Below are 21,000 nucleotides of genomic sequence, written 5' to 3'. Positions count from 1 at the left end.
ATGTCACAGAAACTGAAGGTTTGATTTTTAGAGGAGAAAAAAAAAAAATCTGTCTGCTACTAAAGAAGCAGCATGCCTTACCCTTTGGAGTGGAAAATATTTAGAAAAGTTACCTCTTCCACTTGTGTTTTGCTTACAAATGTCTGAAAAAGTATTTTATTTTTTGAAGTTTGCAGCAGGCATTTAGTAGAGCATATAGTCTTATTTCAAAAACATGGTATTTGCAGCTTTATGGATTGAGACTGGATAATCTTTATTTACTGTTAAAGTGCTTTATGTAGGAATGGTGAGAAGCTGTGTATTAGTTCCTGTACTGGTGCTTATTCTTTTCTTTTGTTCTAGTATCTGGAGTCAGTTCGACCCCTTATGGATGATGAAAAGTTCAAAAGAATGGAGGGTCTTGCCAAAGATTTTGCTTTTAATTTGGGACCAAGGCTTCAGTGGTATTTGAAGCTAAAATCCTGGTGGGCCACCAATTATGTAAGTAGATAAATAGGAGGCTCAGTTGTTCAAATTACTTTATTTTTTCCTTGTTGCTCTTTTTGGTTTAAACTGCATAATTTCTTAAATGTAAAAGAAGGAAACTGAAACTGCTTAATATTTTTTTAAAGTACATGTGACTTTGCATGTAAATAGTTTGTGTGATTTGGTAAACAGTATGGTGAGCAAAGGTGAATGAAACTTGAAAAAATGAATCCTTATTTTGTGTTTTGTTATTGTGGAGAATTTTGCTGTTAGGATTGCTTTTGGGGTTTGTTTATTTGCTTGTTGAGCTTGATACCTCAATAATGGGCCTGGCTACCCAGGTAGTTTAGAAGAAGGATTTAGAACAATTTTTTAACATAGAGCAGCTGAGGCATATATAAGAAAAATAAAGAACTGTATCAATTGAGTTGTTGAGCTATCTTCTCTTTTTTCTTTTTTTTTTTCCTTACAAAAAAAAAATCCAACCCTCAACATCATAGTGAGAACTGTAATGTTAATTCCTTCTTCATATATTGCCTAACGTACTTGTACCCAGGTAGTCTAATCTGTCCTAGCAAAAGCTGTAAAGCATTCAGGAGATCTGATACATTTTAAATATTATGTGGAGATCATGACTTCTGTGAAACCTTATCAGAGAGATAAAGCTGAACTTGATTTAGTTTTCTCACCTTTTTTTCCCCTGTTTCCCCTGAAGTCTGGTAGAAATCAGCAGGGTGGGGATAATTGTCTTTTTAAGTGCTGGCAGTTTCCTTCCCACTCCTGGATGGACTGTTGTCTTGTGAAGCCATCAACATAGAAGACATAAACTGTGAAAATGATGAGATTTTACTGCTTTTGTTTTTCCTTCCTGCTGCAGGTTAGTGATTGGTGGGAAGAATATATCTACCTTAGAGGACGTGGACCAATCATGGTTAATAGCAACTATTTTGCAATGGTAGGTAAATCCTATAAACACCTTGTGTTGCATAGAAACTGTAACATTTCTGGCAGGCATCTTACTTCATGGTGTCTTTCTGCTTAGAAATCTATTGCCACTGAGGATGTAACCTTTGTTTTTCTTTCCTCTGGTATAACCTGCAGCCAGTGTCTTCAGGTACCTTCAAGTACGTCACATACTGAAGTATGTGACACATGCACCTATCTTAACAGCCCTAGCACAGCTGCCACTTTGGCAAGCTCGTGCAGTAATCACTTAAGCAGTTCTGTCCTTACTGTAAAGAGTAATCTTCCAGAAGCTCCATGTAAAACTTCATGGGTAACCCAGCTGAAGGAGGCGTGTGCTCACGATAGCAAATGTACGTACGGGAAGTAAAACTGTAAAAGATTGAAAATAAAAAGGAAAAAAGAAATATGGTCTTGGAGCAAGTTTTACATAGCACTGTCTTTTCTACTCAAATGATTAATAATGTTTAAGGAGATTGTGACTGCTGAAGAAAAGTTTCATCAGCTCACTGCACTTGTGCACTTCATAAATTTTAAAGCCTTTTCTAGGTTGTCCAGAATAAGCATTCAAGTACGTGGATAAGAAGTGCTATAAGATTTGGGGTTTTTTAATGTAGCCTGGTAATCATTAACTTATGATTCTTATCTACTTTACAGGACTTCCTTTCTTTATATCCCACAACCCTGCAGGCAGCTAGAGCTGGTAATGTTATCCATGCCATCCTGCTCTATCGGAAAAAACTGGACAGACAAGAAATCAAGCCAGTATGTATATCAGTTTAAATGGCTTTTGGTCTTTTTCCAGCACAATCTGTGAGAAGCTGACCAGCTTTCAGAATGGGAGAGGAGAGGAATGTCTTATTGTTACGAATTTTTGTGGTCCAAATCATCTTGGCTATCACTTGAATTGCACATGGGCAGAAACTAGCAACTGTCAAAAATGCAGAATTGCATGGATACAGCATGGTTGGGATAAAGGTCTGGAGGCCACTTTGCACCAAGAGTGGGCCAGCTTAATATGATGATAACATCCTGTGTTGCAGTAATTTCTAGGTAGCAAAGATAGGCAAATCCCATCTGAGTTTCTGTACTATCCAGTGGCTGTGTATTGTAGTAAACAAAGACCATGGAAACAATTGCGTAGTTTTTTCCAAGATCATTGAAGGGATGTGATTAATTGTACGGAACTACAAGTCTGAGAAATGTGAACTTTTGCTCCTACACAGCCATAAATAGCTTAAGAGAATGAATTAAGGGGTAAAGCATGCTGCATGTGTTAGGTTTTGCATCCAGACCACCCATGGAGAGCTCTTTGGATTTCAGGTGCTAGCTAGCTTCAGTCTTCCCTCATGGAAGGTGAGTTTTTGGTAAAAGGGGAAAAAATAATGGTTCTGGAATGTCCATGGAATATTCCACGTGTAGTTTAAGGAAAGACCATGGACAGGGAGGAAAAAAACTCAACACTGCATTAATGTATTATAAATCTTACTCTTCTGAAGCCTTTGCTTAACAAGATCTTGGGGTTTTTCCTTTACTTTTTTAAAATTTTCTGATTGTATATGCAAAATGACATTTTAATGTACATTTGCTTCACAGATTCTTTTGATGGGATCCACTGTCCCACTCTGCTCAGCTCAGTGGGAAAGGATGTTTAATACTTCCCGTATCCCGGGAGAGGAATCAGGTAAGCGAGGCCAGCCAAGGAGAATAAGCCTCTTGATGGAATTCAGGACTTGGTGTCTTTTCTACTAAAAATCTGGTTTTCCAGATAAAGATCTAACTCTGGCACAAGTGTACATCAATTGGTTGTAATGGATTACTGTAGAGTTCCTAGATGTTTTTCATTTTAGGGAGATTTTGAAGCTTTTTTAGTGGTTCTTCTCCTTTACTTAAATTAAAAAACCAACTTTAAGATAATACTGTCTATCCCATTTTTGAATTTATAAATAATCTTTACTTTTATTTTTCTGAAATCAATATGATTTTTGAGGTCTTAATATTAAAAGTGATTTTTTTTTGTTGCCTTTTATTGTTTTTCCTAAGTTTTGTCACTGTAAGTGGAGTCAGATTGCATCTAGAAGAACTTACCATTTGTAATCAGCAGGTGGAAGAAAACATTGCTATGCATTTCCTTTCTCTTTGAGAGCTTCACAGCTGATTTTAGTGGAGACTTGGGCTGGTGTGTTTTTCTACAAAAGCTGAAGCTTTATCTAGGCTTCTCTGATCGTGTCATATGCTGAAGAGCCTCTTAAAACTGATTTCACCTGTGTACCCAGCAGTGCATCATTGTGGCAGCATCATAGTGAAACACGAGCAGGAGTTTTTGTTTAGTCACCTCCGTTGGGAATGCACGAACGGGCTGCCACTTGAAGACAGGATGGGTTTCTTTTTGCTTTCTGTGAGGCCTGTAACTCACTCTGATGTTTCAAACTGCCTTCAGACTTGTTACTCCCACTCAACTACAGAATTCTAAGCAAAGAGTTTCTAGATGCAGGGATCTGCCCACTCTTCCCTGCTGGAGGCTGGCATTTGCTGTAAGAGGTTGGATAAGGGGGAGGAGTGGCATTGGATAGTGGATAAAGCAGTAGGTGCATGTGTCAGATAAGCACTTGGCTTTCACTTCTGCTGCTGGCCTTAGCTAGATTGTTGAGGAATTTTTTTTCAAGCTATGCCTCAGGCAGCTTAATCTGCAGACTGAAGGAAAGGACGTCCCTGGTGTCATTACTCTGTGTCATAACCAGTAGCTTTAACAGACAAGCAGGTTTTTAAATCTCTCTTGGACAACTTTAGTCTATGAGCTGCTATTATTTAGAATACTGCAATGCTTCAAGTACTGAGAGTGCAACCCTTGCCCCTTCCCTGTTGTCAATAAAATAAGTGTTTTTTCTCCTTAACTTAAATTGGTGGTTTTAAGTGGTTTTATACCTTTAATAAGGTATAAACAATTTGCATTTAGCATTGGTTTTCTTTCAGTCTAAAATGAGTTTTGCACAGAAGTGGCTCATTCTAACTAGCACCTGATTAAAATACAACCTGTATATCTTAGTGGTTCTCCTCATTTTCTCTTGTTTAAAGTCTTTCAAATTAAACTGCAGTCAGTATAATAATTATTGTATTTTTCTCCTAGGCTTTTCACATTTCCTGTTACACTTTTTCCATTTTGCTTTGTTTCTGTTTTTCCTAAAGGAAAAACAATTGTGTCATTCTGTATATGTCTAAGTGAGTTCCAAAAACATTTTTCATTCTTATAAGCAGCTTGACTCCTTGCCCCCTGATTTCAATTACTTTATGTATACTACTGTTCCTAAAGAAAAAAAAAGGAAAAAAATTTGTATTCCTATTAATTGGTGATAAAATCTTGATGAACATTGTATCCTGTCCCTGGAGCAGTCGCTAAATAGTCATGATTTTTGACAAAACATGCTATGGAGTGACCAACTTCACCTGTGGTTTGATACAATGTCTTCATGACTAAATTTAGGCTTATCCCAGTTAGGCCAAGTAGATAGTAAAATGAGGGAAAAAATGTGGCCTAGTTTTCTGCTTCAAATAACATTACACATTTTGGCCATGTATGGAATATTCACTCTGCATCTGCCAAGACAAATGTAAACAAAAGCTGATGGTATAAATTCTGAGTTTCTTAAGACTCTACATGAGTTGTCTAGGACCTGAGTGCAGATGATTTAAAAATACCTTTCCTGACACTCATCCAGCATGTTCTTTGCTGACTGCTTCACCAGGCTACACAACTAGTGCTCGTTTTTCAGATACAGGAATATAGATTTAGTTGCTTCATAGTGGCCTGCAGTGTGGAAACTGGTGATGCTATATATGGAAATGATTGTCAGATCTGGTTATTTGACTGTTTCATGTGGGCATCTTTGTGATGAAATACCATGGAGTGCTGAAATAACTTGTAGTGCATGCAATAGGCATCTGATGTTATTTAGTGCATTTGTGTTTTGCGACTTCAGCTTTGTGTTCACCTAAGTGATTGCAATTCTAGATACTCTCCAGCACGTGAAAGACAGCAAACACATTGTTGTGTACCACAAGGGCCGTTACTTCAAGGTGTGGCTGTACCATGATGGCAGATTGCTGAGACCCCGAGAAATTGAACAGCAAATACAGAAAATTCTTGAGGATGGTTCAGAACCTCAGCCAGGTGAAGAGAAACTTGCAGCTCTAACTGCAGGAGATAGGTATGGTGGTTATTACTTTTTAAATAAGTTTAGTATTTAGAAATCATTGCATAACATAATCATTGAATATTGGCTTTAGAATTTTTAAATAGTCTGCAATCAGTTGTTTATACCTTGGTCACTGATTTTGCATATTGATGATGTGTAACACTGCTTCAGTCACTTGTAATTGTGTGGGGTTAAAAAAATTTTGCAGTGGCAATCCTATATGCACATAATTATTTTTATTGTTGTCTTCTTCCTTATAATAGTCACTTTCTGTTGTTCTGTTTTAAGTGAAAATGATCTATGCTACAGGTATTGCATGTGCAGAAATGTTGAATTTCTGAGGATGAAGTTTTGCATGAGTGTGATGATGAGTTGAATTGGTTCCTAGGATTCCACTGCACAAGTATTGTCAGAGCTTTTCACAGCTCTCAGATTAAATGCAAAGAAAGTAGTTGTGTCAAATTCCAGAGAAGTAGGAGAAATGTCTCCTAGAGATTTTAAAGGTAATCAGACATTGACAAATGTATGTAATCTGGCTATAAACCCATTTTTTTTTTACAGAGTACCATGGGCTAAGGCTCGTCAGGCTTATTTTAGTCGTGGAAAGAACAAGCAGTCCTTGGATGCAGTTGAGAAAGCAGCATTTTTTGTGGCATTGGATGACGAGGAGCAGGGCTACAGGAAGGAGGACCCAGTGAGGTCCCTGGATGCATATGCAAAGTCATTGATACATGGCAAATGTTATGACAGGTGCAGTATTGATGCTGTGGAAAATGCCTTCCTTTTTTTTTAGAATTTCACTAATACACATGAATTAATGATGACTTTGAAGTTGATAAATTCCCTAGCATCACAGAAGGGTTTGGGTTAGTAGGGACCTTCATCTAGTTCCAGCCCCCTTTGCAACAGAAAGGGACAACTTTCACTACATCAGATTGCTCAAAGCCCAGTACAACCTGACCTTGAACATTTGCAATGACAAGGCATCCACAGCTTCTCTGGACAATCTGTTCCAGTGTCTCACCAGCCCACTGTAAAAAATATTTCTCCATTATAACACATCTAAATTTACCCTCTTTCAATTTATATCTCTTGCCCCCTGTCCTGTCACTAGGAGCCATGATAAAAAGTCTTTCTCAGCTTTCCTTATGAGCTCTCTTTATGTATTGAAGGGCTGTGAGAGGTGTTCCCAGAGCCTTTTCCAGACTGGACAACAAGCCCAACTCTCACCCTTTCTTCATGGGAGAATTATCCCAGCACTCCTGCTCTTTTCATGACTCTCCTCTGACCCAGCTTAACAGTTCCATGTCCTTCATGTGCTGAGAACTCCAGAGTTGGACACAGCTCTCCACATGAGATCTCAACAGAGATCAAGAGGCAGAATCCCCTCCCCAACCCTTCTGGCCATGGTGCTTCTTAAGCAGCCCAAGACATGATTTGCTTTCTGGGCTGCAGGTGCACGTTGCCAGCTCGTTATGAACTTTTCATCCCCAAGCCCTTTTCTGCAGAGCTGCCAAATCCATCCATCCATCAGTCTGTTGAACTGGGCATTGTCTTGACCCAGGTGCAGGGCCTTGTAGTTAGCCTTTTTGAACTTCACAAGGTTCAAACTTCTGTCTATTTATTTAAATGTTCTTACATAAAAAAGGATGAGTTCTACTGCATTTGAATGTGAATTTTAAAGAGGCAGGAAGTTACAATACAAAAATGTTTTTGAAATGTACAAAACCATAAAGAAATCTTGATTTCTTTTGTAGGTGGTTTGACAAGACATTCACTCTTATAATATTCAAAAATGGCAGAATGGGTCTGAATGCAGAGCACTCCTGGGCAGATGCTCCCATTGTTGGACACCTGTGGGAGGTAGGTGCTTGGCACAAAGAGCTGATGCTGGAGGTGATGTGGCAGGGGCTTGAAGCAGCCCTGAAGGTCAGCAGTGACTTTCAGTCCCTTGCATTCACATTGCTGATGAGTGACCTGGGGCCTGTGTCTACAGCAGCTGTAGAATTTGAAAAAGATCCCAAACCCTTGCTTAAGGAGCTGCTATGTTTTGAAGAACAGCACTTCAATGAGCTTAGATGTCTTCACACAAAAGTGATACAGCTCCCCAGCTACCTTTTCTTTAATGTTTAAAATCCACAGATTATTGCCTCTTTGATATGGCATTGTATTTTTTGTATGTACATCCTCCTAAAGCTCTTAAGTTTTCTTGTGCTATAAAACTCAGATGCTTACTTTTAAAATTTAAAAAATTATACGCAGTTTAACTTTTTGTCTAAGCATTGTTTGCTAAGATGCAGACTGATATGCTGTTGACATTATCTCTTGTATTTATTTGCAATAAATGCAGTAAATTCACTTTGCTTTGCATTCATCATATGCTTAGTTTAATTCTTGAAACTCTATTTGATTTTTTTCCTTTTTTTCATTTTGAAGCTTAAACCTACAAACAGTTACGTGACTCAAATAAATTATAAAACTATTTCAAAAATGTCACTTCATTTTGATTTTGTATGTATTTGTGCAAATGGGTCTTGAGTCTAACTGGTCCCCCAAGTAATTTCTGAGTTTTGATATAGAAGTGTTTCCAATTAAGATTACTGAAGCAAGATTTCTCTTTCTAGAAAGTTGTCTGTTAGCTCTTTACAGATTGTCTATTTTTAGAATTGAATAGATCAAGCTTTATTTCATAGTTGTCATGTTCTGACCAGTAAGTGAAATGAGAAAATGAAGAGAAAATGAAATTAAAATAAGAGAAATAAAAATAGAAATAAAATAGAAATAAATCATTGACAATCATCAAACTTTTTCTTTCCATATTGAGCAGATTCAAATCTTTTGGTAGTTCTTTGTGTTCGTATGTGGGTTTGTTGTTTCTTGATTTTTTATTTTTTTTTTAATATTGAGGGTGCTTGATATCTTATAAGACAGGGCCTTTTATGTCTGTTCAAGCTGTGTTGTTCATCTTGGAAACAAGCTTCTTTCCCACCCAGGGGCTCTAGTGCACATGTAAAATAAACTGCAAGTTTGAAAGGGATACAAATTAAAAATAATTGAGTTCTTGCAAGATTTGTACTTACTCTGAAATAAAATACTCCTTGATGAATAAGTTTTGACAAATAACAAACTTGAAGAAGTTCTCTAGAATCTAAATTGAACAAAGATGGTGAAGTCTGAGTTCAGTGTTTTACTTCTACTTAGTTTGAGGTGGGTTTTGAATTGAAAAGGTTTGTATTAAATCAGTAGCATCTAAAAAAATGCACCAATGTAATTGAGTAAGTGTTTGGTGCACATCTGGTGTTCTCCTTGTGATACTGGGGGCTTCACTTGCAGTTGTTTTCAGTATTTGGAAATGGATTGTATATTTTATTTTGCTGTGTAGTGAAAATAGATTATATTGCTTTCCCAATGAAATCCTGATTCCATGGCAGTAAGTAATGTTGCATTTCTGAAGAAGTATCATTCTTTGCAGAATGTGATGGCAACTGAGTATCTTGAACTGGGCTATTCAGTAGATGGACATTGCAGAGGAGATCCCAATCCCAATATTCCCAATCCTACCAAACTGCAATGGGAAATTCCAGAAGAAGTAAGTGCAGAAGATTTAGTGGTCTGAGGAAGAAACGTCTCTTTTCCCCAGTGGTCAAATAATTTATGTAATTATTGATAACTCTTTAAATCAGTTCTAAATTCCTTTGAGTCTTGTAGGTTGTGTGCTTCATGTGTAGCCATTACTCAGTTTGCTTAGAAAATTGGGGGGTTTTGATACCAATCTTTAAAAATTCTGACTGGGAAATGCCAACATTTTACTAGAAACTTTCTTGGTTGTTAGTATGTCAAAAATAAGTGGCCACCTCTTTTAAGTAGTGACTGTATTAAAAAACATTTACTTTCTGAGGTTTCATTACTGTTGTCACAACAAATACTCTTGTCTAATAATTCCTTTAGAATAGCTGTCTTTTTTTTGTGCTCATAGTTCATCTAATAAGATTTGATTTTTCTAAGTTTTTTTTTTTTTTTGCCTGAGTTTCTAGAAAAACTGTCACCACATATTTGGATTTTAATTTTGAATAAAAAGCTAATGGTTGGTGATTTATTTAATTAAGCATGTATGGGAACTTGGAAGCCACACTACTAATGCCATTAAGTAACTCTAGGCCATTCTTTTCTATTCTGATTTGAACCATTTTAATGCTGGTGGGTTTTATAAGAATTAATTTTAGATGTCTTCTGGCTTAAAACATTTTTATTAGCTTTTTGAATTTTAACTTTCAAGCAAAGATAGCTTCTTTTCTTTCTCTAAAGGGAAATTATTTAGGTAATGATGTTCCTGGCATGCATAAAGGCAACCATTTCCTGTTTTACAGTTAAAAATACTTGTAGTTTTTCACTAGTTCTCTCAAATACCGTGAATGCATGTTTGTATACATACATGTGTTTGTTTGTTTGTTTATTTAAGTGCCAAGAAGTGATTGAGAAGTCTCTGAGCACTGCCGTAGCTCTAGCAGATGATGTGGACTTCTGTTCATTTTATTTTGATACTTTTGGGAAAGGACTAATAAAGAAAGTGAAAACCAGCCCTGATGCCTTTGTGCAGCTTGCCCTGCAGCTCGCTCACTACCGGGTAAGAGCAGACTGTTTCAGCCTTACAGAACCTCCTTGGGCTGGCTAAAACGTGTCTGTGGCTAAAACATGTGACTGTGTGGGGTCATCTTGCACTGCTTGTGCAAGGTTGTTAAAGATACTCAGTGCAAATTGATACTCACCCTAAGCAGATTACTAGCTGGAAATTAATTCTACAATGGTTCACATATTGATACATTTCTGAGTTTTTCTCTTCTGCTTAGTTGGTCTACCCCTAGGTATTTTGGACTAGGAAGAAGATATGAAACTTCTAGTAGCTGTGTTCATAAACACATAAACAATGTCAAACTTAGCTTTTAGATTAGTCACACAGGATGCAGTAGTCATGGACACTCCCTAAGAGGATTAACAGAAATGCCTACCTGTATTTTTTCCATTAGTTCTCCTTTCCTGTAATGTGCTGTCAGAAAAGACCATTGTAGCAGCATTCAGCCTCTCTTATAAACTGAAGAGGGTTGAATATGAAATGCAAAGAGTTGTACTTGCCAGTCTGGTTGTTCTGTTAGTGTTTATCAAATCCTGCTACTAATGTTATTTTTGCCCTTTATTATCTTTGGGTAAGGGGGCTAATGGTGGGCTACTGTAAACTTAAATGTTGAGTTTAATGAGTGGAGTGATTCATAGCCTGTGTGCTTAGCTAGTACTGTTGATTCAGAAAGAGGGGCCAAGTCTATCTAAACCTTTAAGTTCTTCTTTTTCCCTTTTCCAAGGATATGGGAAAGTTTTGTTTAACGTACGAGGCGTCCATGACTCGCCTGTTCCGAGAGGGCAGGACCGAAACGGTTCGTTCGTGCACGGTTGAGTCCTGTCGTTTTGTCCAGGCCATGGAAGACCCCACTGAAAGTGTAAGCTCCTGGTGTTGGTGCCCTGTACAGCTGGGAGAGTGGGTTTGGATTGGGTGTTAGGAATAAATTCTTTGCTGTGATCGTGGTGAGGCTCCGGGACAGGTTGCCCAGAGAACCTGTGGATGCCCCATTCCTGGCATTGTCCATCCAGGCTGGATAGAGCTCTGAGCAAACTGGTCTAGTGGAACATGTCCCTGCCCATGGCAGGGAGGTTGGAATGAGATGATCTTAAAGGTCCCTTCCAACCCAGCCAACCTATGATTCTGTAATAATTCATAAGGCACATGAGTTACCACTAGACAACCATGTAAGTCCCCAAGTAGTTTTTAAGCATTTAGAGTGATTTGGTTTTTTTCGGAAGGAAGAGCTACTTAAGGTAATTGTCCATGTTTTCTGTCAATAAATCAGAAATTCTGGGCCATACCAAAAAAGAATGCAGAACTTAACCAAATATACCCTTACTTACCTGCTTCCAAACTCCAGGAAACTGTGATTATGTGTGAAATTTTTGTGACTTGTAAAACTCAAACATAGATTTGTAGAACAACTAATCTTACATCAGTTAAGCTTTCCTTTCTGACAAGGAAGCAAGAATAATTTACAGGAAGGAAGTGGTTGCTCTTGTATGTTGATTTTGGTGACCAGCATTTATGGACCTCTGTACCTTCAGTGTTGGCAGTTTGCCTTCTAAAATAGCTCTGGCAGTTTGTTTTCTTAAATCACGTTGAGATTTGCTCTCTATAACTCTTTAAGATCAGTATTTATAGAAACTATAAATAATGCAGTAAACTTGAGTTGTAATCATGTTTAATTGTAGGGTTAGATAGCACTTGAAATACAAATTAGTTTTCATTATGCAGTTTACAGCAGGTAGCAGCAGACACTTGCTAATACCTGAAATTAAATACATGCTGTTGAAAAGCCAGGGGATGCTATTGGAGGTCAGTTGTCTCGTACTTGGCCTTGAAGTGCTCAAGCCTTGAGAGTCATTGCTGTAACTTAGTTTCTGCACCTTCATCCTTAATGCAGTTCACTTAACTGAGCTTTCTTAATCCTTTTTGATTTGTTAGAGAGAGAATACGCTGAAGTTCTTCCAGCAGGCAGCTGACAAGCACCAGCACTTGTATCGCCTTGCCATGACTGGGGCTGGCATTGACCGCCACCTCTTCTGCCTGTACGTCGTGTCCAAGTACCTCGCTGTCGACTCTCCTTTCCTCAAGGAAGTAGGTGACTTTCATTGGAAACTCTTCATTACTGTCATTAGTCCCTTGGTGAGTTACTGTTTTGTGGTATCTGCTCAAGGGACTTGTGCAGCTCTGGTTTTCCCAGGAAAAAAGGTAAAATTGCAGGTAGTGCTGTTTAACATCTGCTGATAAATTGTTGAGTTAGTTTCACTTTCCTTTATGTATACATTCGTTGGTAGACCTAGAAGAATGCTTTCAGTGAGCTTTTTAGCATAATACACGTCTCTTAGAATTGCAGGAAATATATAGTCAGTATTGAAAAAAAAATTTTTTGCTTTGTGTATTTTAAGGGAGTGCAGCAGAGGTGTGTGTTTTCTCTGAGAATTTTCTTGTGAAACTGACAAATTCAATTCCTTTTCAGTTACTAAGAGTTAAAGGAACTGTATATGGCATTAATGTCATTGTATATTACTCTGACAGATTATTAATTTTATGGTTGGATTTTATAAAAGTAATTACACTGCACTTGTTCATTTTTTCTGGTTAATAAAAAATGTGTTCCACCTTGCCTCAAAATTAAGCCACTCACATTTGTCTTCTTGCTCTCCTAAATGTGGCTGAGTCAAGAATAAAACAACTTTCTCCACATTCCACAAACTATCAAGATGTGTTGTTAGAGATCTTACAAGCTTCTATCTTGATGTAGGGTCTTCCTGTGATTTGAATATGACTAATAATGGTCTTGTTAAAACAAGACCTTTGGTGTGTAAGTTACAAGACTGTAGACCAGGTAATCTTGTTTGAGCCAGCATAGCTAGCATTTCTATTGAAGTTCTATTTTATCCTCTTTGAGGAATTGACATCGCTTCCTCATATGATAATGTTTTCCATATCAGAACAAGTTTAACTGTTTCATTTAAGCATCTTAGTTTTTCATTCCATTGAAATGGGAGTTATCCTTAATATTGCTTTATAATGTGTTTTCCAACAGTTTCTAAAGCAATATTGCACTTGTTACAACACTTGCTATCCTGACTAATTTTTGAGAAAGTTGCCTGTTCTTAAACAGTGCTTTCTATTTGTTTGCATCTCTTTCATATCTAATACAGGTTTTGTCAGAACCTTGGAGGCTGTCAACGAGTCAGACACCCCAGCAGCACATTGATCTGCAGAAGAACCCGGAGATGTTGTCCTCTGGTGGAGGGTTTGGACCGGTATGTGTCCTAAATACAAGTACCTACTGAAAAGAGTTTTACATTCAAGACACCAGTCAAAAAATTTCAGATCTGTAATTCCTCGTTGCTGCATATCAAAGGTGCAGTTCATGCTTTTAAATGCATGTACTTAATACTTTCCCATGATGTGGCTGTGCTCAGAAAAATCTGCATCACCCTTTTCTGGTATCCCACTACAAGAAGGGATTATTCTTAAGGAAATGCACAGTTATGAAATGTGGTACAGGGCTCCATGGCAGAGATCTTATGAAGTTGGGGTTCTTATCACATTGCCTGTGCTCAGATCTTCTGTACCTCAGGCTGTTATTACAGTAACAAATGCCTTATTACTTAAACTGGATTTTAAGGTTGGGATTTGTAAAAGTACTTATACTTCACTTGTAAGTACTTGTACTTCACTTGTTCTTCTATTTCCTGCTTGATGAATAAATGTGTTCATACATTCCTCCAGATTAAGCTGCTCACATTGTTCTGCTTGCCCTCCTAAGTGTGAATAATGGCCAAGTCAAGAATACAGCCATGTTCTATGGCTTCTGTAGACTTTCAAGAAACCAGTGTATCATTAGAGATTGGATAAGTTGCTTACTTGCTGTGGTATTTTATTGGTATTTGAGCTTGGCCATTGATGAGAATATTGGTGTCAACAAGACCTCTTAAGCAGCCTTTATGGGGCTATTATAATAGATTAATCTGTTTTCAAAAAGCATTTCTATTGAAGGAGCAATGAGAGGTATCACAGGACTGCTCTTTGCCCCACAGATATTAGGGTGACAAGTCCAGTATATTTGGGCTGGTTGGTCAAGCTGGAAGACAGGGAATGGGAGATGGGGTGTGTTAAATTGTTGATGTTCATTTGCTCATGTTTCTGATACAGCTTTCAGTAGTTTTTGAAGTTGACTTGCAGTATCAAGGAGGCTTTGCTATGGCTCATTCTTGAGAAACTTGACTTCCTCAAGCCATTATGAAGTCAGTATTCTGAATGCCCAAAGGCAACAGAAAAGGGTTTTGGCTGCAGGAATTTCTAACACTGTTTTCCTTTTGTTTTTGTTTACAAAAACTGTGCTTTGGTTTGCTGAATTAGCCCAGAGACTCAGTACATCAGCTTTCCATGCATGTGATTTTTGATGGTTTTGAAGGGTTTTTTTAAGCATTCAGTAGAGTTTATCTCTGTAGAACTAACAGTGAGAAGAGTGAGAAGACTGTCAGACTGCTTAGCAGCAGGGGCAGCAAGGACATGGAAGGTTGTGATCCTTTGAGTTAGGAAAGACATGAAGAGGGGTGACATCAGGATAATCTGTGTTTACCAGGCATAGTTGGAATAAAACATCAGACTGAAACTTGGCACAGTTAATGCTACTAATGTTGGAATTGGACCAGACCTCTGCTCGTGATACAGGTGTTCAGAATTGCATGTTTGCAGTAGAGTCACAAAAAAACTTGCATTTGGCAAGCTTTCATAATGCAAGGCTTTTACACTGTGTTTGTTTACATCTCCAGAATGACCCCAGGAGGCTGATTGTTTAGGTATACAACTGAACTAATTTATTCCTTGCTGCTTAAGCACTGAAGTTCTATAGCTGCTTAGGACCAGGTCTTTCTATTGCCTTTCTATTTCCAAAACATACCTGAATAAGTATTTTATTTCAAACTATTAAAGCTGGGAAATATTACAGATAAGTATTCAGAAAGTGGTTATTCCATGCATTTCAGCTGAGACTAGAACTATTCCTTAAGTGGAGCCAGTCTTCAGAAATCATGCATTAAATAGAGAAGTTGAAATTTTACCTGAGGAAATTGCAACTGCTTTTAAAATCTGTGACAACTTCTTAACTGTACATAAGTTGATTGAGAAAGAAAAAGTTTAAGAAGGTGTTTTTGTCTTCTTTCTTCCCCTAGGTGGCTGATGATGGTTATGGTGTTTCTTACATAATCTTGGGTGAAAATATGATCCATTTCCATGTCTCCAGCAAAATATCTTGTTCTGAGACGGTAAGAGTCAGTCCTTTCCTATAGTTTAATAAATCTGTCCTACTGTGTGCTTAAAGAGCTGTTCTACTCATTGTCTCAAATATAAATAATATGTTTTATTTTCTCAATATATGCTGCTTTGTTGGAGTTTTTTGTCTCCAGGTGTATAAATGTAATAGTTTCATGAACCAAGGATACCATATTCCATTTCACTTATAAAGCATAAAGAAAACACATGGCCCAGGATCATCTTTACACATGTGCAGTTCCCTGCAACTCATGTGAAATGATCCCATGTGTCCCCTGAAGAGAAAGATGGGCATATCTTGGTTTTTCTTATTTTGGTTTGCCTCAGGCTGCAGCTGAAGAGACAGAATAAAATGTATGCTGTCTGTTGAAGCCTTCCTGGTTTAAATAATGCTGAACGAAACTGACCCGTAAATTATAAACTGTGCTTAAGAAACATAACTAATCAAAAATTTATTGAAATAACACCCATTATTAGAGGATAGTAGATGTCATATGTTGTGGAGGACTGCTTTGAGTTCAATTCATCCTTCTCCTTTATATTTTTATAGCCTTACTAAATATGCTGAGTTCATTCAGGGTGACATAGCTGACCTAGTTTTCCTCTTTTGACCTTAACATGTCCAGGAGATCATGGTGCTTCTGGTTAATCATTAAAGATTAGGAAATACAACTTTTTTTTTTTCATAGTTGAAATTGTTCTTCAGATGCCTGTTAGCTTGTCCTTTAAGTTTCACTCTGTTCTTTTTACTTATCAATCAAGTCAAAGGTCCATACAGAAAAGGCAGGCATTTTGTGTGTGTGGCCTTGATATTAGTAGGGTCATTGCAGTAGATTCTGTAATGTAGCTAATAATTTACATTTGTAATCTTAATTTCTTTCATGTACCCTTCATCTAATGCTTAGAAGAAACAGAACAAGTTCCTGGTTTGTTTACACTTAGAAAGTTGTCATTTTCATTTCAATTATTTTTTCAATAGCAAATGATTCAGCATTTGTGATAGTAACTCAAATAAGAATAATTTTTCTGCTCTTTCAGTACTTCTTGGTCATTAGTCATCCACTCACTGAATACTCCTTTGTTTTCTGAAAATGAGCTTTTGCAAAATCTTGTAGGAAAAGCAGTATCAAAACCCAGCAATTTTAAAGTAGCAGAAAGCTATGCATGCATCTGATTTCAAGAGGATATGATCTCATTGCTGGCTGTAGGAAAGTAAATGCATAATGAAGAACTCATTGGTGAGGGCTAGCACAAACCTGGATTAATCTGTATAGCATTAAAAGTGCTGTTATCAAAATCCCCATTGTATGGTGAAATAGATTCCTGAATTCCAGAAGCTCCAGAACTACAAAATATTAGAAAGTTTCTTCTTTTGTCTGAAAAATATCTGTTGATGGACAGTACAAGTATTTGGTTTTGGTTTTTGTTTGTTTGTTGCTAAAGGATTCTCACCGCTTTGGAAAGAACATCAAGAAAGCAATGGTTGACATCATGGGTTTATTTAACCTCAGCAAAAACTGTACTAAGTGATCTGCTGCCTTGATGCCCAGCAATCTCCTCTTGGTGGGATGAGAACTCTGCTGCACAGTGAACAAGAGCAAGGTTTGTTGAAGAGTAGCTGGAGAAGAAACTGAGTCAGCACCTTCTTGATCACCTATTAAAACCTTAGCAGTATATTAAATGTGTCTTTTTTGTTGTGGTTTGTTTTGGGGGGTTTTTGTCAGTAGTATGGAAGAGCTTATTTCAACAAAAGATGACTTCTAAAATCTTCTGTGTTTCTAGGGAGGAAGCATAGGATCATTGCATGAAGTCATGTATATTCCAACTTCTGCAGTTTTCTCTTAAATTGTGTACACTTTCTCTTTTTTTTTTTTTACTTTAAATTCGTTTACTTGTTTCCAGAATCAAAGGGATAAAACCCACCAACTTAAATACTAGAAAAAGTTAGATTTGCTATGTATTAATAGCAGAATGTTCTTCAATGTATCTGCTGCTTTATGTAAATGAATGACAAAACTTGTGGCCATTTGCCTTCCTTGGTTTCTTTTTAGGGGTAAATTCTGTTAAACATACCAAAAAATTCCTGCTACAACCCAGCTTAACACACTAAATTGTAGAAATGTTACTGTTTTTTGGAAAGAAAAAAAAAAAGAGACCCAGCCATTGAATAGTACAATGTGTTCCCTCATTAGCAGGTATCACATTTTTCTTACTGCTTGCAAGCCTGTTTGTGACATTGATTTTATTTCTGTATAAATAAATGGACCTGTGTGCTTGTTCATGCAAGTGCCTTATGAAAACAAAGATCCTTAGCCCAGGAATAAGGCATATGCTGGGAGTTGTTTCAGTGGTGAAAGAGGGAAGGTTGTAGTAATGCAGATCTGGTTTTCAAATTACAAATTAGGATGAAGTGGCATAAGCAGATGTGAATATGTTGCCAAATGGTGCGGTCAAGTTTAAAATTCTGATTAAATGCTCCTGTCTTAAATAGCAAAGGTCGGTCCTTAGGAAGGGCAGGACTAACATTGTTTGGGATTAACAGATGTTCATGTGTTTGTTTTGGTGAGTGGAATTGGTGGTCACTCGGGTTTCTGGGTCCTGGGAAATGTTCATTGAGTTGAATGCAACCTGTTGGAGAGTCTGCAAAGCAAGGCTGCCCATGTGGGCTGGTGGGTTGCAGTTTGCCTGGAAGGAGCACTGCTGCCTTGCCAGCCACCTGCATGAGAAGGGCAAACTGCTGAAGCCATGGGAAATAGCTCCAGAGTAGGAAAGTCATGGTCTTCTCAACCCCTCCTGGGAGATGCTCTTGGTCAGGCAGTTTCTAAAGGATACAGGGAGGGAGGGGAAGCTTTTTCACTCAGAAAGGAGCCTGGTGTTTCTGAAGGCAGAAATAAAACGGCTGCTACCAAATGGAGTAACTTTTGCATGATGCTTCTCTTCCCTGGGCTTTATAGGTGTGGTACCTTTTTTACATCCTGCAGGGCAGCAAAGTGTACTTGTTTATTATTATTATTTTATATAAGGTACATGATGGTTACTAATACAGTGAATGATGCTCCTGAGCTCTGCAGAGTTTAAAAGACCCTTGGAGTGGATATAAAACTTCTCATTAGACTTTGAATGTTTTCTGGCCAGTATTTCTAACTTTCTATGCCTCCTCATGCTTATTTTTACTCTGATCTAGCTATGAAAACACCTGTGTATGTATGCTTGGGGTGGGAACCCTCAAAAATCCAAGATGCATCCTTAAGTGACTGCATGCTTACATAAGTGTGGGAATCCTCCCAGGAGCTGATCAAAGGCACTCATTATCTGATTAGGGTACACTGGGTGGGAAAGGACACTTGGAAATAAGCCTTACTGCATCTGGCAGGCCTGGCACTTATCAAGCAACAATTTTATAGTGATCTATTTTTGGAGCTGCAGAAATAATGCACTGGGGGTTTTGGGGGTTGTTTTTGGTGTTGGCTTTTTTTTTTTTTTTTTTTTTAATTGACCACTGACCAGTCTGTGTTTAAATTAACATATTAGTGTTTAGGATTTTCTTTAAAAAAAAAAAAAGGTTTAGATTTGACTCTCAGGTCTTAAGTGTTTCTAGTCTAATTGTAGTTGGTGCAATTTTGCATTCTTGGAGAGTAAGTATGATTGGCACAGAAAGCTGTTTTTTATTGTAAATGTTTAAAATGTTTTGTGGTGTTAAATGTATCTTTTTAAATTTTGGAATAGATACAGTTCCTGAAGAGATAATATTTTATTTCTTTTCTTTAAAATGTCAGCAGCATGTAAATAAAATATGCTTTTTGGATGTAAATCTTAGAAATCCACGGTGAATGTAGGTTATTAATAAATAATTTAAATCTTGATGTTCAATATTGTGTACATACAGTAAAACTGCTTGGGTTTTTTTTGCTCAAAGCCATAGGAATGTAACTGAAATTACCTAGATTTGAATGAACCTTCTAGTACATTGTATTTTATTGTAAAGTTAAATGTTCATATTCCAGTAAAACTGCTAATTTGATACTAAAACCTTGAATCATTGATTCTCAATTAATTATTTAGGAGATCAAACTTAGGGTTGAGGAGGTGGCTAAAAGCCAGGTTGGATGATAATAATTTTTTCTGTTTATGAAATGGCAGTGTGGAATTGGTGAATTATACCTTGAGTGAGCATTTTTCAAATTTATCATTTCAGCTGTTTCATGGCAGAAGTTAGGAAAGCATGGAGTCCATTTACAGGGTACCATTGTTTGGGATTAATACTGTTCCCAGCTGAATATTCTTTTGAGGCTTGAGGCTTTTGAGGGACTAGGGAAGTGTGTGCCTGACCTTTGAAAACCATGGTTCTAATTCAGCCTTTGTACCAATTGTTTTCTCATGTAAAATGTATTAATTTAAAGTAGTGGATTTTTTTTTTAATCTTGTTTAGTTACTTTACATCAGTTGTTGGTTATTTACATCCAACACTTTGTCTCTATTTTCTACTTTCTTCTGTGACTTCAAAAAATGAAATAAAATTTCACAATTACCACTACTTAGAACAATGTTTAATATCTTTTGTATATTCCTCCCAGCTCCCTTGCTGTAGTTGCTTGAAATTCAGGACTTGTGAAACCATTGCTGTTAAATCCAATTAGGAACAGTAGCAGTGAACTGTTCAGCTTATTTTAGCAGTGATTTAAACATGTCTTCAGTTTAATAGGGAATGTGTTAATGAACAATTAAAACTGCAAGGAATTAAATCTCCCAAAAGAAGCTGAACATGTGGATTCACCCTTGTCTGCCATCAAATTGTATCCACTTTCTTTTTTCTGTAGTGATGCCACATAAAAATTTCAGTATTCCAACTTCAAGCATTCTCCCTCCAGAAGGAGCATTCATACAGATAATAAAGATGTGATCAGCTGGAACAGTTGCTTTCTTGAAAGTTGAAGATAATGAAAGTTTGTTAGTCTCTGTACCAGAAGCTAAAAGTTAAATTTAATAAGTCTTTCTGCCCAGCTCACTTCCTTACAGTTGATCACACTATATGTGAATGTTTCCTTCCTTTGCCCTTTTTCTTGAAGGTATTAGAGCGAAATTCTGATCAGGTTGAAAATAATTGTGTTGAAATAAAACTGACTGCTTGTTTCTTTGCTGCTTGCTTACCTCCCTAAACTGCTCTCTATGTGAGAAGGAAGCACAGCACACACAGGTGGAGAGCAAGTTGTCAAGTTCAAACAAATTCCAGTTTGAAACTAGAAAACCCAGCTGTAGTTGGGTTCTGTCTTTGTTCCATTCTCTGTTTGGTTTATTTTTGAACACACAAATGTAGGTATTAAGTGTGATGCTATTATAATTGTAAATGCATCTGAACCAGAACTGTGCACTGGACAGGAAAAACAGAAATAATATTCAAAATGTGTAACAATGTCTGGTAATGCTGAATGGGCCACAGCATTTATATGCCTTGTTATGTTATGAAATTATAGTTAA

General features: G+C 37.3%; 1 protein-coding gene across 1 annotated transcript in view; it reads left to right on the top strand.

Annotated features, from left to right (window-relative positions):
• Positions 1-20,059, top strand: part of CPT1A (carnitine palmitoyltransferase 1A) — a 38,790-nt gene extending 18,731 nt beyond the window's left edge. The window contains exons 7-20 of the mRNA XM_059849202.1: positions 343-480; positions 1,343-1,420; positions 2,086-2,193; positions 3,025-3,112; positions 5,438-5,633; positions 6,183-6,371; positions 7,379-7,484; positions 9,094-9,210; positions 10,081-10,245; positions 10,976-11,110; positions 12,181-12,333; positions 13,404-13,508; positions 15,426-15,518; positions 16,969-20,059. Of these exons, the coding sequence (XP_059705185.1) occupies positions 343-480; positions 1,343-1,420; positions 2,086-2,193; positions 3,025-3,112; positions 5,438-5,633; positions 6,183-6,371; positions 7,379-7,484; positions 9,094-9,210; positions 10,081-10,245; positions 10,976-11,110; positions 12,181-12,333; positions 13,404-13,508; positions 15,426-15,518; positions 16,969-17,055 (1,758 nt within the window). The 3' untranslated portion in view covers positions 17,056-20,059. The remainder of the gene's footprint in view (positions 1-342; positions 481-1,342; positions 1,421-2,085; positions 2,194-3,024; positions 3,113-5,437; positions 5,634-6,182; positions 6,372-7,378; positions 7,485-9,093; positions 9,211-10,080; positions 10,246-10,975; positions 11,111-12,180; positions 12,334-13,403; positions 13,509-15,425; positions 15,519-16,968) is intronic.
• Positions 20,060-21,000: the final 941 nt, after the last annotated feature.

Source organism: Haemorhous mexicanus, chromosome 6, assembly GCF_027477595.1.
Source record: "Haemorhous mexicanus isolate bHaeMex1 chromosome 6, bHaeMex1.pri, whole genome shotgun sequence".
Lineage (NCBI taxonomy): Eukaryota > Metazoa > Chordata > Aves > Passeriformes > Fringillidae > Haemorhous > Haemorhous mexicanus.
Note: the sequence above shows the minus strand (reverse complement) of the source record. Positions and strands in the feature narration are given on the sequence as shown.